The 14,847-nt window shown below is 39.9% G+C and overlaps 2 protein-coding genes across 3 annotated transcripts in view; both read left to right on the top strand.

The window, feature by feature from the left end:
- Nucleotides 1-6,166, top strand: part of LOC117439469 (estrogen-related receptor gamma-like) — a 29,354-nt gene extending 23,188 nt beyond the window's left edge. For both annotated transcript variants that reach the window (XM_034075357.1, XM_034075356.1), the window contains exons 7-8: nt 3,829-4,098; nt 4,365-6,166. In XM_034075357.1, the coding sequence (XP_033931248.1) occupies nt 3,829-4,098; nt 4,365-4,609 (515 nt within the window). In that variant the 3' untranslated portion in view covers nt 4,610-6,166. The remainder of the gene's footprint in view (nt 1-3,828; nt 4,099-4,364) is intronic.
- A 4,346-nt stretch (nt 6,167-10,512) lies between these two features.
- On the top strand, nt 10,513-14,735 carry LOC117440203 (usherin). Its single transcript, XM_034076497.1, has 6 exons — nt 10,513-10,822; nt 11,649-11,803; nt 12,670-12,777; nt 12,871-12,942; nt 13,023-13,196; nt 13,979-14,735. Exons 2-6 carry the CDS (start codon nt 11,747-11,749, stop codon nt 14,066-14,068), a joined length of 501 nt encoding a protein of 166 aa, XP_033932388.1. The 5' UTR covers nt 10,513-10,822; nt 11,649-11,746; the 3' UTR covers nt 14,069-14,735.
- The last annotated feature ends 112 nt before the right edge of the window (nt 14,736-14,847 follow it).

The following is a 14,847-nucleotide window of genomic DNA, read 5'->3' as shown; positions in this document are numbered from 1 at the left end:
CAGCACCTGGATTTATTCAGAGGCACTTTTCACGGGAGTTGTGTTCTGGGCCACCCTGGGGTGTGAGCTGCTCTCAAATGACAAACTAATGCATGTTTCCATTGACGATTGAACATAGCAGAAGTTGGTGTCTTATTACTATTTAACCATTAGTGCACACCAAGACATACAACAATAATACATTTTATACATTATTTCTTTAGCAGATACCAGTTTTTATATCTCTCATTTTACTATCTCCCACTTTCTCTTCTGTGTATTTTTTCCTCTAATCTACAATTTTCCTTAACTGAAGCCCTGACTGCTTTATCAGATGTGGTTATACACACCCAAAACATCACCAGGGTAACACCTGGGTTTTTTGTTGATGTCCTACCTTTGATATGCTTACAAAACAAACAAAGCAGGTGTGTGTGTGTGTGTGTTTGTGTGTGTGTGTGTGTGTGTGTGTGTGTGTGTGTGTGTGTGTGTGTGTGTGTGTGTGTGTGTGTGTGTGTGTGTGTGTGTGTGTGTGTGTGTGTGTGTGTGTGTGCGTGTGTTCTTGTATCTCTGCTATATTTGTCCCTGCAAAAAGTGGACATGAAGCAACCATTTGAGCGTGTGTTGGTGTTTGGTGTCTCTCATCAGCATTTCCATTGTTTTGTTAGAAGATAAAGACGAGCATCAACCCCCCCAAAACCTCCTTACCCCCCCCCCTCCTTCTCACCCCTCCCCCCCCCCACCAGGCTGTGTTGTCTGCCTCTTTTCTCCCGTTGCCGGCTCTTTATTGTCAGCGCACGAGACAGACTGAGACCAACTGATGGGTGTATTTGTAGCCCTCTGCCAGTGGAGGGTATTGCTGGGGGACCGCCCGCACACACAGCAGATTCCCACCTGAGGGGACAGAGAGACAGAAAGCCATGTATTCATCCAAACTGTCAAGCTAATTCTACTCCGAAATGTCACAAACAATGAAGCAAAAGGTGCATTTATGTCAGCCGAGATGTGGCACATAAAACAACCCAGTCTCACGGCATTTCGTGTTATAGTCACGAAATGTATAGATTTGTGTTCACCAACACGATATCCCCATTTTTTTCGTGTCACACAGAACGATTTTAAAAGCAATGTAAATAATAACAAATTGGAAGGAAATAAAAAAAAATACAGATTTCAGTATTCTGACGCAGAACCATTTTAGAAGCAATGTATTTCTATTGGCAGTATGTTTCGTGTCTGCACCAAATAATAACAAATTATAAGGAACAAAAGATTTAAAAAATACAGATTTCAGTATTCTGAGGCTCAGAGCCCCATTTATTTTCCTCACGGACGGCACAAAAAGTCTGACATTATACAATTTAAAATAAAAACAATAATCGTGGCTTGATATTGAGTAAGAAAATGTTTTTATGAACCACACCCACACAGCTTCTGGTCTTCCAAACATAGGCTACTACCAATAGAAATACAATTGTGTTGGTGAACACGAATCAATAGATTACATTTATGTCGTGACTATAACACGAAATGCCGTGAGACTGGGTTGCATAAAAAGGTTTCTTTATTTAGAAAAGAGCAGAGGGTTGTTAAAGACCTGATCAATAGTAGGCTGGCAGTTACTGTTAACTAGTGTCATGTAATTACAGAGAGCTAGATGAGACGAGATACCACTCTAATGCCTGTACAATAAATGTGAAACCGGAGCCGTCAGAAGGTTAGCCTAGCTTAGCATAAAGACTGGAAACAGGGGCAACAGCTTCTAAAAAGAAAATGTGCTGTTTTATGTTTGTTTTTATTTATTTAAAGTATGTCTTTGAGTTAGAGTTAGAGGCAAATTCTTTGATACTTACCGTTAGAGCTATGTTAGCTGTTACAAGGATTTATGCTAAGCTAGGCTAAATGGCTGACGGTACAGTAGCTCAACCTAAAAGGAATCTTTCCTTTTTTAATTTAATAGACAAAGACAGAGAGAAAAACAGAAGGAGAGGGGTAGAGAGGCACATACGACGTTGAGAAAGTGAACAATTATGTTAAAGAACATTTTGCGTAACTAGAGATGAGATCACGAGAAAGAAGACAAAAGCATAAGGGATTAAGGGACAAAAGCATAATTTGAGGAACAGGTTTATGAGGTAAAAAACAGCTGGACAAAGAAAGAAAGGTAGATCAAAGAGACACCACACAGAGATATATTTTCTTAAAAAAAGACTGCCCCCTCCTAGCAGAGTAATGGCCATGTCACATCAGCTCTGGATGAGTGGCAGGCCACACGGGCCCCATCGCTGGGAGAACCAGGGTCCTGGGCAAAGAGGCCCGGCCATCTGAGTTCTTTGCCCAGGGGGAGGTGAGTGTGATGGGGCTACTGTCCTGGCTGCTCCCCCTCCTCTGTGTCCGCTCTTAGCAGCGATATTGACGGTGATGTGCTCTGAAGTCTGAGGGCCAGACTGGCATATGAGCTGGCTAAAGACCAACTGCCCTCTTTGCTTTTGGCCTGTTTGAGTCCATGCTTCAAGTTGGCTGTCAAACGTGTGCGTGAAAGACGACTGCGGTGTGGCTGGGAGTGTGTTTCTGTTGAAATGATACAACCAACACTAGCTAGAGAAATATCCACAAATGTCATCTCCTTATTGGACTCAATGCCCTTTGCCTCGTCCCTTTAAAACACGCTCTTTTCTTTTTACTGAAGGTTAAACTTGTATTTGTCATTAAAATATATCAATATATTGTCTAAGATTTGATCACACAAGCCCCAACACACACACACACACACACACACACACACACACACACACACACACACACACACACACACACACACACACACACACACACACACACACACACACACCACACACACACACACACACACACACACACACACACACACACACACACACACACACACACACACACACACACACACACACACTCACACAGGTCTCCGTCCCTGATCGATGGTCCGGTGCCAGAATACTGATCCCTATCGACCAATGAAATTGTGCACAGACAGCGTTTCCAATCAATCAGGGAGCGATAGTGGGGAAACGGGCGCCACTCACGTCCCCGTGGTGATTGTAAAGAGCAGTGGATCCTGATAACAATCACCGATGGTGTCAAAAACACAAACGCCCCCTCCTCCCCCTGCTCTGTAAAATCATCTGTTTAATTACAGTAAACGTGCGTGTGAGTGTGTATGCAGGTTTATGCGGGGGACCTGAGCAGGTTTAATCATGCTCCTGTGGGGTGTAATTGTCAATCAAGTTGGGTATGTCCCACAGAGTGTAATTAAATGTACCCCCTATTCACTCCCTCTGTCCTTTGTTATGCCCTTTGCAATGGTCTTCTAATGCAGCAGTCGGTATGATCATTCATATTATTTTACCGAATACAATTTATTATTTAAGCTACAAACAGTCAGACATAAATAGTTTAGGTAGATGCAGCAGGTTGAGGGAATTTGGATACAACACAAGAAATAGTTTAGCCAACATCTCTTAAGGATTACACCAGGGATAAAATAATTTCCATTATTAAATTGGGCGACTTGCGAGAGATAAGAATTTCTGCAGCAGAGGCTCAAATATCCTGACCTATAGTCCCTGTTATCTTCAAAAATATATTCTACAATAACCATAAGCAACTTATCCACATTTTCATTAGACCTGAATGATTATGTAATTGAAAATGCCTTTTAATAGTAGGATTTGGTCCTAATATGCGTAGTCCCATGCCCAACAACAAACGTTATTGGTAAATAACTTTATTAGTAAACTGACCTTTATTCATAATATGCGTCCCTATGCGGAGTGTCCCTTTTTAAAATCTCCCTTTCTCTTGTCTCTCCAGGCTTCCCCTCCCTGTCTCTGGCCGACCAGATGAGTCTGCTGCAGAGCGGCTGGATGGAGATTCTGATCCTTCGAGTGGTGTTTCGCTCGCTGGCCTTGGAGGACAAGCTGGTGTACGCCGAGGACTACATCATGGACGAGGAGCAGTCGAAGCTTGCAGGGCTGCTCGACCTCAACAACGCCATCCTGCAGCTGGTGAAGAAGTATAAAGCCATGGGGCTGGAGAAGGAGGAGTTTGTGGTCCTCAAAGCTATCGCACTCGCTAACTCAGGTAAGGTTACTTAGGTTAAGTTTGTCAATACAGAAATTAGGCCCATGTTTAGCCATTATAGAATTTTGCTTCCATGGAAGGTTGGTTGGGCCTTCACATTTTGTGGACTATTGATTGATTGTCATGAACCTATGTAAAGACATTCATGGTCCAAAGAGGATGAATCCTAAGAATCCAAAAGCTTGTTTTTACTTTGAAAATAAAAAGTAGATAACATTTAAATCCTTCACATACCTTAATTCCTGACTTCCCTCTTTTCCTTACAGACTCCATTCAGATTGAGGACTTGGAAGCAGTTCAGAGACTCCAGGATGTCCTTCACGGGGCCCTTCAGGACTACGAGGCCACCCACCGCCTGGAGGACCCTCGTCGGGCCGGGAAGCTAATCATGACCCTCCCGCTCCTCCGTCAGACGGCCGCTCGCGCTGTCCAGCACTTCTGCAGCATCAAACAGGACGGCCGTGTGCCCATGCACAAACTGTTCCTCGAACTGCTGGAGGCCAAGGCCTGACCCCAACTCAGACTGCCCCAAGCTGCTTCCTGACCCCCCGCAGTGGGTAACAGGAAGTGAAAGATAACGGGTAATGGTGGGGTTTGACACCATGTATTTGTCCATTTCAGCTTTGACTTAAAGTTTTGATTCTGCAATCGGCAGGAAGTATGTTTTATAGGCAGGCAGACGAGACATTTTAGAGCAACATCCTTCCAACTCCCAATGAAAGTTTGAATGAATTGGTTTAATTGTCTCGACAACCAGGACATTTTCATTGTTGCTGTTTGCGCTGACCTGCTACGAAAAAGTCTAAAAGCGGACAGACAGCATTAGAGCAGAAGAAAGCGCGTTCTAGAGATATTTATATTAACATGCCAAACGTAGAGCTTCTTTTGTCAAAAGACCCATGATACTTGAAGATCCTGATGGATTATTGCATCCATCTTGAAGCCTGTTAATCTGCATTCTAGTGCATTTAGAGAGCCTTTTGATGATTTGATTTTGTTTTGTCCTTTTGAAGAGTCAAGGTCAATGTGCCCTAAGAGGTAAGTCTTGCCAAAGAGTAAAGACTCGTACTATTAATACCAGCATTGGTCCACAATAATATAATGTGGCCTGTAAGACATTCACATAAACATGTATCCCTGCTGTGTTGTGTATCGCAAATTATCTAACCACTACATTCATATATAAACAATTAAAGGGAAGCTATAAAGTGGTCGGCATCTCTTATAACAATAAGCGGCATCCTTATTTTAGTAGAAATGTTCAGGGAAAGAGTACTTAATGATACGTAATACAATTGTTTGACAGCAAAGTGTTATTTATTTTAAAGTGGCTCTGTTGGTTTGCTGTTTATTTTTATTTCCTAATGTGGCATTAACAAAGAGTAGATTAAAGACATTACAGTGGATAATACTTTTTTAAAAAGATTTTTAAATGATATCATTGTAAGATAATTTTTTACTAGCTTCTCTGCTACAGCACTGATGTACCATATCATTTCTTCGAGGCAACATGATTATAATTAGAGAACGTACTTGAAGATCATAATGTCGTAGAGTTGATGTAAACACGTAGATTAAAATGTAACTATGTAAAATGGCTGCCACACTGTATAATCTGGATTAGGGAGGCATTTGATGTCCTTTCTACGGTAGAAGTCTATGTGTAGGATGAAATTTGTGCACTACTTTAGCCATAAAGTCTGGGGAAACTGGTGATGGCGCTCTGTAAATCTGTTAGTGTTTTGTGTGAAGAGTAGTTATATCTAAAACTTGTCTTTTTTTCCGCACATGATAAATGAAGGGAATAAACTGAGTACGCAGTACAATGAATAAAGGTCTTGCTCCTTAAGGTACTGTGACACTATAACGTGCATATTTTTGTGACAAGATGACGGCAGCAGTATGCCGGATTAAATGTATGTACTGTATGGTTCGCTGTATATACGTCATGTCTTATGCCAACAGAGATGTTTAAAGATGCAAATAAGCTTGGTTTGGATGAGCTGTGCCGTGCTATTTCATTCTCAGGTGGATTCTTGGGCAATAAACATGATCCCCTTAATGCAAAGCTCATGTCATAAGTGTTGTCTTATTCAATAAAGAGAAGAAAGGCTCATTTATTAAGAGCTGGTAAGTGGGTGCAGTCTATTCTCACAGTCTGACAATGGACAGTCATTTCCAAGTCAGAACCGTAATGGCACATTTAGGCCATCATAGCCCAGTTGGATGGAGATTTATAATTAACAGCTATAATGTAATGAAGTCTAACAGTGGCTCCGAGGGGTACCGGTCATCTCAGGCCTGTTCAGTCTGATGAAGCAGAGGCAGTCCACTCATCGCTTCATCATACAATTATACAACCTCCCTCTCAGCATTTATTTAGAGTTATAGGTCAAAAGTAAGTCTTGGCACGCTTTGCTTCAAATCCCCTTGTTTAGCCTTTATAATCAGTAGACATACATTTAATAAATATAATTAGTAAGCAGATACAAGGATATTTTTTTGCTTAAAAGTCCCATATTGTAAAAGGTGAGCAGGAGTAGGTTTTTATAGAAATGGATCAGAACAAAAAGAGAGAGAATCTTTTTTACTGAAACTTTCAGAATCTCTTAACACAGAGGGGACACATATTAATGTATACAAAGTGGATTCTGCATGATAGGTCAATCAATCAATCAATGTTTATTTATATAGCCCAATATCACAAATGTTACATTTCACAGTTTGTACAGAATATCAGTATGACAATACGACACCCTCTGTCCTTAGACCCTCTGTCCTTAGACCCTCTGTCCTTAGACCCTCACATCGTACAAGGAAAGACTTCCGGAGAAAACCCACAGTTTAAGGGGAAAATGGGAGAAACCTCAGGGAGAGCAACAGAGGGGGATCCCTCTCCCAGGACGCACAGACGTGCAATAGATGCCGTGTGTAAATCGAAGAGATAATACATTTTGCAGCATATAGACCAAATGTTAGGAAATGCATGTGTCTGTAATAAGAAGATGAATCCACGAGGATGTCAACAATCCTGTGGGAGCCATCAGGGAAGCAGTAGTATGACCGCAGTGAAAGGTTCAGCCATGACTCGAAGTCCAGGACTCAAATCCAGAACTCAGGATAGAGGATCCAGGACACAGGATCTAAGACTCAGGACTCAGGATCCAGGACTCCAGATCCAGGACTCAGGATGCAGGATCCAGGACACATGATTCAGGATCCAGGACACAGGACCGCAGCAACAGGATCAGCCACGACTCAGGATCCCGGCGTATATAGACATCAAAAAAGAAATTTGGGGGAAGTTGGGTTATTCGGATCATGAGAGTACACAGGTACAGACAGACAGAAGGAAGAAGTAAGGTGTCCCCCGGCAGTCTAAGCCTATAGCAGCTAAACCATATATAAAGGGGTGAACACAGGTTTATTCAGACAGTATGAGAAAAAAATATGTTTTTTTAACAAAAAAAGCATTTCAACATGTTTTATGAGAAAACCTAATTCAATTATCAACCCAAAAAAAGCTTGATATATCCCCTTTAATGTTCATGTTGTTACATACATGTTTTTAGTGTCCATTATGATAAATGATACATTTATGATGATTTTTATAAAATGACATACAAAGACAAATACAAAGGAACAAACTGCTATGGTTTATACACAGTGACAAATCAATGGCAGGTTTAGAACTGTTTGAATAACTATCTATTAAACAAATTAAGAAATATTGAGCTTGAAGGTTTATTCTGCACCTCAGAAAAATAAAATCTTAACTCAAGGTCCCCTTACTAGATTTCTTCCATTGTTTTCAGCAGTATCTTGCTTGTTTATATGCTGCTTGCTGTTAGATACAGTAGATGTTTCAAATCAAGTGTTTCAAATTTCTCTTACAACCTGGTTTTACAGCAATCATTTTGAAAATGTAATTGTAAATTATTGAGATGATGAGCAGCACTCTGCTTTTGTTAGACCGGGGATTAAAGAAGAAGATATTTTGTGGGATTACATGCTTTTTGATTGAGTTTGCAGTCGATAAAGGAAATATCAACTGGAGAGAGGTGCAGCCTTTAGGGGCAATCAGTCACGATTGGTTCTGTAACATGAAGCTTGTGATCTTATTTGTACGTTTAAGAAGAGGAGAGGAGACAATGAAGAATAAAGATGGATGATTGAATAGAAAGATAAATACAAATACAAAAGTTACTCATTCGTCCTTCATCTGTCAGCAGAAAACAATGTCTTTATTTTCCTGTGGTTAAAACTCACAGAGATGTTTGAGCCGTCAGTAAGTGAGTTAGTGATCTTGAGTGATATATTCCTGCATGTCCCTCTTCTTAAATGAGTTAGTGTGTGTCTAGTGGCCGTGTCGCCCAGACACCTCGGTGATGGATGAGGCCCTGAGGATATGGGCTGTAAAAAAAGGCTGATTCTGGCACTCAAGGGTGAGATAATTTCCTCAATAAAAAAGCATTGTCCCGAATCATCATGGCAAGGTATGAATGCTGATTAGAGTATTAGACAGAGGGCAGCTTTTCTGTACAAATAAATCAAATCAGCAGTTAGTTAATGTGGGGGCCTCCGCTCATACCGAGTGCTGATGTCTGGACCTGGGGACCGATGGCTCAAAGATTACAATTTGTTTTATATAATCACTTTGTAAAACATTATGATGCAACAATATTCTCAAATTTGTTCTAAAGCAATGCTGGGTTTCACATACAATGCTTTTGTAATGGGCTACATTGTTTTAGGTCTAAGACAGGGGTGTCCAACATGTTTTCCATACACAGAAAAACATACGAAGCGCTGGGCCCCTCACTAGAGGTATTATGTCTCATAAGTTAAGTTATAAGTTAGCAAAATCAATCAAATGTAGGTAAATTATTCTTCATACTTGAATCTGTTTTAAGAAACAGCCTACATCACAGCTTTCCATAGTGTTTATTTATTTTATTACAAAGTGTTGGCATCTCATATCTTAAAACAGAAGCCTCAGATTGCTTATAGGGAGAATAGGAAGGGTGTATTTCAAGCTTACAATGTTAATAAGTTATTGGGCTATTTTTTATGAACCAAGATTTGTTAGAAAAAAACTTAAATTGACTGCATTTATTTGAAAAGTGGGCTTATTGAAACATTAATACTATACTGTGTAGTATATGTTCACATATATATTTAAGAATTACCACATAAGACAAGCACAAGTTTCATGTGTGGGCCTTATTCCACTACGATTTTTGAATTTGATGAGGGCCAATTCAAAATGGACAACGGGCTGCAGTTGGACCACGGGCCATAGTTTGGACACCCCTGGTCTAAGACATTACAATAATCTGCTTCAATGTGGCCTTACCATTACATTTGATTACCAATTAGCATTCTTTAAAATATGGCTGTCTTTTTTTTCTTTATATGAATACGCAAATATGTATTCATTTAAAAAGTGTTGTACTTCATGCCTATAGAAGAATCGAATACCAGACTAGTTTTGGTGTCTCTGCTGCCATTGACTCATAATGGGACACACAGCAGCTGCTTAGCGCCATCATGTGGTTATTCACCTCATTGCATATAGAAATAGATAATAATAAAATAAATAAAAATAAAACACTAACACTATAAAAGTAGTTGTGTCTTACTCTTCCAGTATACTATTACACTGCTGCATCGAACTGGAGTCATAGCGTTACATAATATGGAAGCTATTAAGAGAAATTGAGACATAGCAATAATAAAACTGCTGATTCATTCATAAAACATATCCACATGTGTTTGTTTCTTACTGTGATAGTGTGATTTAAAAGACCTGCACTACTCCATGATTATATTCATTGACATTAAGTACACAGAAAAGACAATAAAGAACAGAACAAACATAATAATAAACTAATAAATAAAAGTGCCACATAAAAATGGAAACAAGTATTGTGCAGGGTAGAAAGAGCTGCTCAAGGTGAGCATTGCTTATTCTGAAATGTTCCTTAAGTGATTGAGCAGTATGTTCCCTCTATAAAGATTAAGAAATGGATTCCATACTCTATTATAAGTCTGTTTGAGCCCCTAAATAAGTATATGTTTTCTGAAATGTAATAAAGTAGGTTATTCTTTCAGGTATTTCCTTTTATGCAACATGCTTTCAAGAAATGTAATACCTACAGTGTTGTGTGACCTCACTGAGGAGTTCCTGCATTAATGTAAGACATCATTGACTGGGAATGTGTGCTGTTACGTTATTTTCAACATTAATCATAAGAAGTAAACACAAGACCCATAGCAGGGCATTTATTCCTATAAGAAATGACATAGAAACTGCATCAGAGGGGTGATATGGTTACGACCATTCTCCTCTGCAGGTAAACTGACACCTGACACCTGGCTGTTGCCATGGCGCTGCTGAAAAAAAAGCAAAGGTTGATGGGAGTTCTGGCTCGAGAGGGACACACACGCCGTCTGTGCGAGACTCTTTTTTCGATCTCATATGTTTGAACCCTGTGCTCTCCAGGAAACACTCGCCTCGGGGAACAGGACATGACATGGTGACGTTTGTCTAAAGTCTCTCCTGCCCTGCGTACGTTCAGCATGTGAACGCATCGTGGTGTGAAATATTGATGGGCTAACAGGTGCGATCCTAAACGCAACACAGGCCCTTCAGATCGATGTGTCACACAGCGAGGGGCTGCCAGCACCCCTGCATCAGGCCGAACCACGGACCTCAGTACTGGTGAGTCTCTGTGTGGACACATTTATTTATTTCCCATCAGCCCCTCCAAACTCTTACATGTTTTTCTCCTTCTGTTCATAAGAATTCCTACTGTCTTGTTGGATGCAGGAATAGTTGCATTGTTATATTCATTATGTTGACTTTTAACTCTACATGTTCAAGACTTAAGAGGTGTGAAGGAGTTGATAAAAAGTGGCTGGAGTTAAGGAGTGTGTTGCAGGGTAAAAACTAGGCCATGAGATCAAGTATGTCTCTGGTTACAGTGTTATCTCTTCTACAGCACATGTGATCGCCTTTCTATCTAACAGAGACTTGACTTGTGATGTATTCCTATCAAATGTGAACCCACGAGAAGTCTAAATACAAAACTTATAACCAGAATAAGAGACATTTAGAGGAGCAATGTATGTTCTGCACCTTGGCAAGTTACATTTTTTTTTAAATTGTGTATACAAAATATATATATCTGAATTTAGCATCTAAAATGGTTTGCCCAATTTGAAGCTAATGTAGCCTATTTGCAGGATTCGGGCTGTTCTACATTTGTTTGCTAATGGTTGATTGTTCATTTTGTAAGTAGCTTTGGATAAAATGTCTAAAGGACCCAGATACACCATTTATTTCAAATTATATGAAAATTGTCTTACAAATTTCATCTGGTTTTCTAAAATAGCGTCAGGTAATAATCCTTATTCTGTAGTCCAGAAAAAGGACGTAGCATTGTTGTTAAATATATGCTAAAACTCCCTAATAGTAATATCATTTACATACTTTATTCTGGGTGTCATAATGTCTATCAAGATCCAAAATGTTTGTTCCCCTTCAGATACATGGAGCCTCACTCCTCCTGCAGGGGGAGGTGAGCGGGCGGAGGGGGGGCAGGGAGGACAGCCTCTGATCCGAGAGCTGTGGTTCATCGTGGTGATGGCAGCCGTCGCCCTGCTGCTGCTCGCCATCGTGCTGGGCGTCACGCTCCATAAGGTAAGGGACGTTAAGATGGTGAAGGTGGGGCACAATTATGTACTGTTTAATCTGTAATTATATTTTATAAATGCTTTATATATTTTGTTTGTAAACTCTTAACCTGTAAAGTAACTAAAGCTGTATGAATGCACTTTGGTAAAGATACAGTAGCCTATAATATTTTCTCTGGAATGAAGTGGAGTAGAAGAATGTAGTTTAACATTTAATTACTCAAGTAAAGTCAGTGGTGGGAAGTATTTTCTCAAATACCATTTTGACATACTTTTCTGGAGTATTTCCATTTGATGTTACTTTGTACTCCTCTACAATTCAGAGGTAAATATTGTACTTTTTCCCACTACATTTGTGTATAGGCCTACTTTTAGTTACTTTGCAGATATAGATTAGAAAGAATGATCAATAATAGAATCAACACTTCAATAGGACTTCTCTATAAATAACTAGTACTATATATAATAGGATTCACATGCTACCCTGCAGTAAATAAAGTCATTTACATTAGTTCCATCTTTACCAGCGTGATAAACACTTTATTACATCAATAATTATAATCAAACAAATCATATATTATTGTGAAATGGGCCAATCAGCATAATGAGTACTTTTACTTTTGGTAATTTTAGTATATTTCGATGCCAATACTTTTGGCATCAGCACTTTTACTTGAAATTTATTTAGTAAAAGTGCTACTTGTAAGAGTATTACTACACTCTGGTACTTCTACTTTTACTTACTGTAGGTACACAATCTAAGTACTTTTCCATCCTCAAAAACTCAATATTGTACTTTAGTACAGTACTTGAGTAAATGTGTCGGTTTTTTTCTACCCTGAGTATAGGTCAGTATCTGTCTTTTCCCTGCAGGCCCTGAACAAGCCCCCCTTCACCAGAGAGAGACCCCCGCTGGTGTCCCTGCCCCTTCAGAAGAGGAGGAACCCCATAGCTGTTTATCCTGCCAGCAACTCTGTTTTTGTGAGGACACATTTATTTACTAATCCCTATTTACTATATAAAGAATGAACCTGCTTAATTTATTTATTGTACATTTGCTATCTTTTTATTCAGTTCGACGCTGTGCCTGACACAGCAGGCTTCTCCAGCAGTGTAACACTGAAAGGCTTCACCATGAAGTTAGAGGTACAAATCATCACATATTAAACAAATGGTACCCGCACACGTGCATGGCAGTAACAGCCCTCTCTCTCCGCTCCCAACAGGAAGTGCTGGAGGTTAAATGTGAGCCCATGGATGAGGAGGCACCTCAGGGTGAGCTGGGGATCCTCAGCGTGAACTCCCTGAGGCGCAGCGTCAGCCAGGTGATGGACGGGAAGTCCCTCACAGGGGACGACGACACGTGGGACCCAAACATATCCGGCCATGACAGTGGGATGGTGAGAGACCCCCAAACATTATTAAACTATGATATTATATCAGACAATGCTCCCACCACGGTCACACACAGAGTTCACTGGGTGCTGTTGATTCAGAGCATTTTCAAAACATGTTTTCCCAGCTGCACACGAATGTACCAAAAAGGGGGAAGTGTAGGGATTCTAGAAGTTAGAGTTATACAGTAAATATAAATGTTAGTGTAAATCTCTGCCAGTTGTGTCTCTCTTTGTCAAGATGCAACTAAGTAAACAAAAACATTTGTTCCTCTTGTTTCGTACATAACTGTATTTTATCATAACATATCCAATGTGGAGTTAATCCACAGATGCTCCTAGTTTATTGCCGCAAATTTCCACTGCAACTTGGCCATCAAAATATAATGAAAAATGTATGTAGCACATACAATGGTATGGTTTATTACACTTATTGTTGAGTCAGCTAAATGAAATGTAATGCCTTGTCATGTAGAATGCTTTTTGTTACTGAAGCATGTGTTGATCAGCGGATCAGGAGTTAGCAGTCAATGAAGGTATACAAAAAGTTAATAAAATATGCTTTTCAAAAAATGTGAATTAACGCAACCACAAGAGGTCCTTTAGCGTACAGTCATACATGAGCATAACGAATAATAATGGGTCAAGCAGTATGGGAGATTAGCTGTGGAGAGAGAGAGAAAGATACACACAAATTATCTAGTCTTTTGTCCTGCCAAAACAACTCCAAGTGACATGAATTAAACTGCTGACTCATGTTTAAAAAGCTCTGTCCTTCTCCTTTGCAGTTCATGGACGATGAGGAATTTGTTGACACTGTCAAAGGTTTCAGCACGGTGAGGAAGGAGCACACCATGTTCACTGACACCAACCTGTGACCCGGGCTGACCTTTGACCCCTGACAGGACACAACCAGTCAAAGTGTCACTGTGCCTGCTAGATAGCTGTAAACACTTCGGACACAGTTCGAGGTGGAGTTCCTTTTCTCCGGAAATAAGAAACGCAGATAAAAAAAGACTCATGTCAAATCACTGGAGTAACTGTGGCAACTGGGAGGAGAAAGGAAGCGAGGATGAGAGACAGTCCTGATATTTTAGAGCACAGCTGGTCGAGAGGAAGCAGCTGCTTTTGCTGAAGATATAAACTGTGAGCACACATTAGGAAATAGAAAAACCAAAGATACTGTATAGAGACGCAGACGGACATTCTGTTTAATCTATTTCAGATTGTTTGGAGGGGGACGTACTTATTTTACAGACACATTCATTTGCAAAAAGCTCTATTCTTTGGTTAGTGGAAAAGCAAAACATGTCTTTGAACCAGAGGAAACTTTAATTAATCAAGTGGACGTCGATTCACAAGTGCCATTAAGTTATTTAGCAGTAACTGAGGAGCATGCACTAACAGACTTTCAATCCCCCTCTGATTTCAAAATTGATATGTACCGTTTGATATGATTAAATAAAACGTTGTCTAGTGCTTGGTTTCAGAGGTACGATATAATACAGCGAATGATGCACACAACCACACTTCATCGCCCTCAATGCAAACAGTGCTGTACATTATTTAAATATTCATAAATACTAATCAATATGTGCTTTCAAATTATTGTATTTTAGTTAGGAAAAATATCAGAATAATTGTCACATTCACTTTT

Source organism: Pseudochaenichthys georgianus, chromosome 24 (genome assembly GCF_902827115.2).
Source record: "Pseudochaenichthys georgianus chromosome 24, fPseGeo1.2, whole genome shotgun sequence".
Lineage (NCBI taxonomy): Eukaryota > Metazoa > Chordata > Actinopteri > Perciformes > Channichthyidae > Pseudochaenichthys > Pseudochaenichthys georgianus.
Note: the sequence above shows the minus strand (reverse complement) of the source record. Positions and strands in the feature narration are given on the sequence as shown.

What these genes read in the sequence shown, in the direction of transcription:
- LOC117440203 (XM_034076497.1), top strand. Translation starts at nt 11,747, where the DNA reads ATGGCAGCCGTCGCCCTGCTGCTGCTCGCCATCGTGCTGGGCGTCACG. An exon ending in TGGGCGTCACGCTCCATAAG is followed by an intron (nt 11,804 to 12,669) that starts GTAAGGGACGTT and finishes TTTTCCCTGCAG; the next exon opens with GCCCTGAACAAGCCCCCCTT. An exon ending in GCTTCACCATGAAGTTAGAG is followed by an intron (nt 12,943 to 13,022) that starts GTACAAATCATC and finishes CGCTCCCAACAG; the next exon opens with GAAGTGCTGGAGGTTAAATG.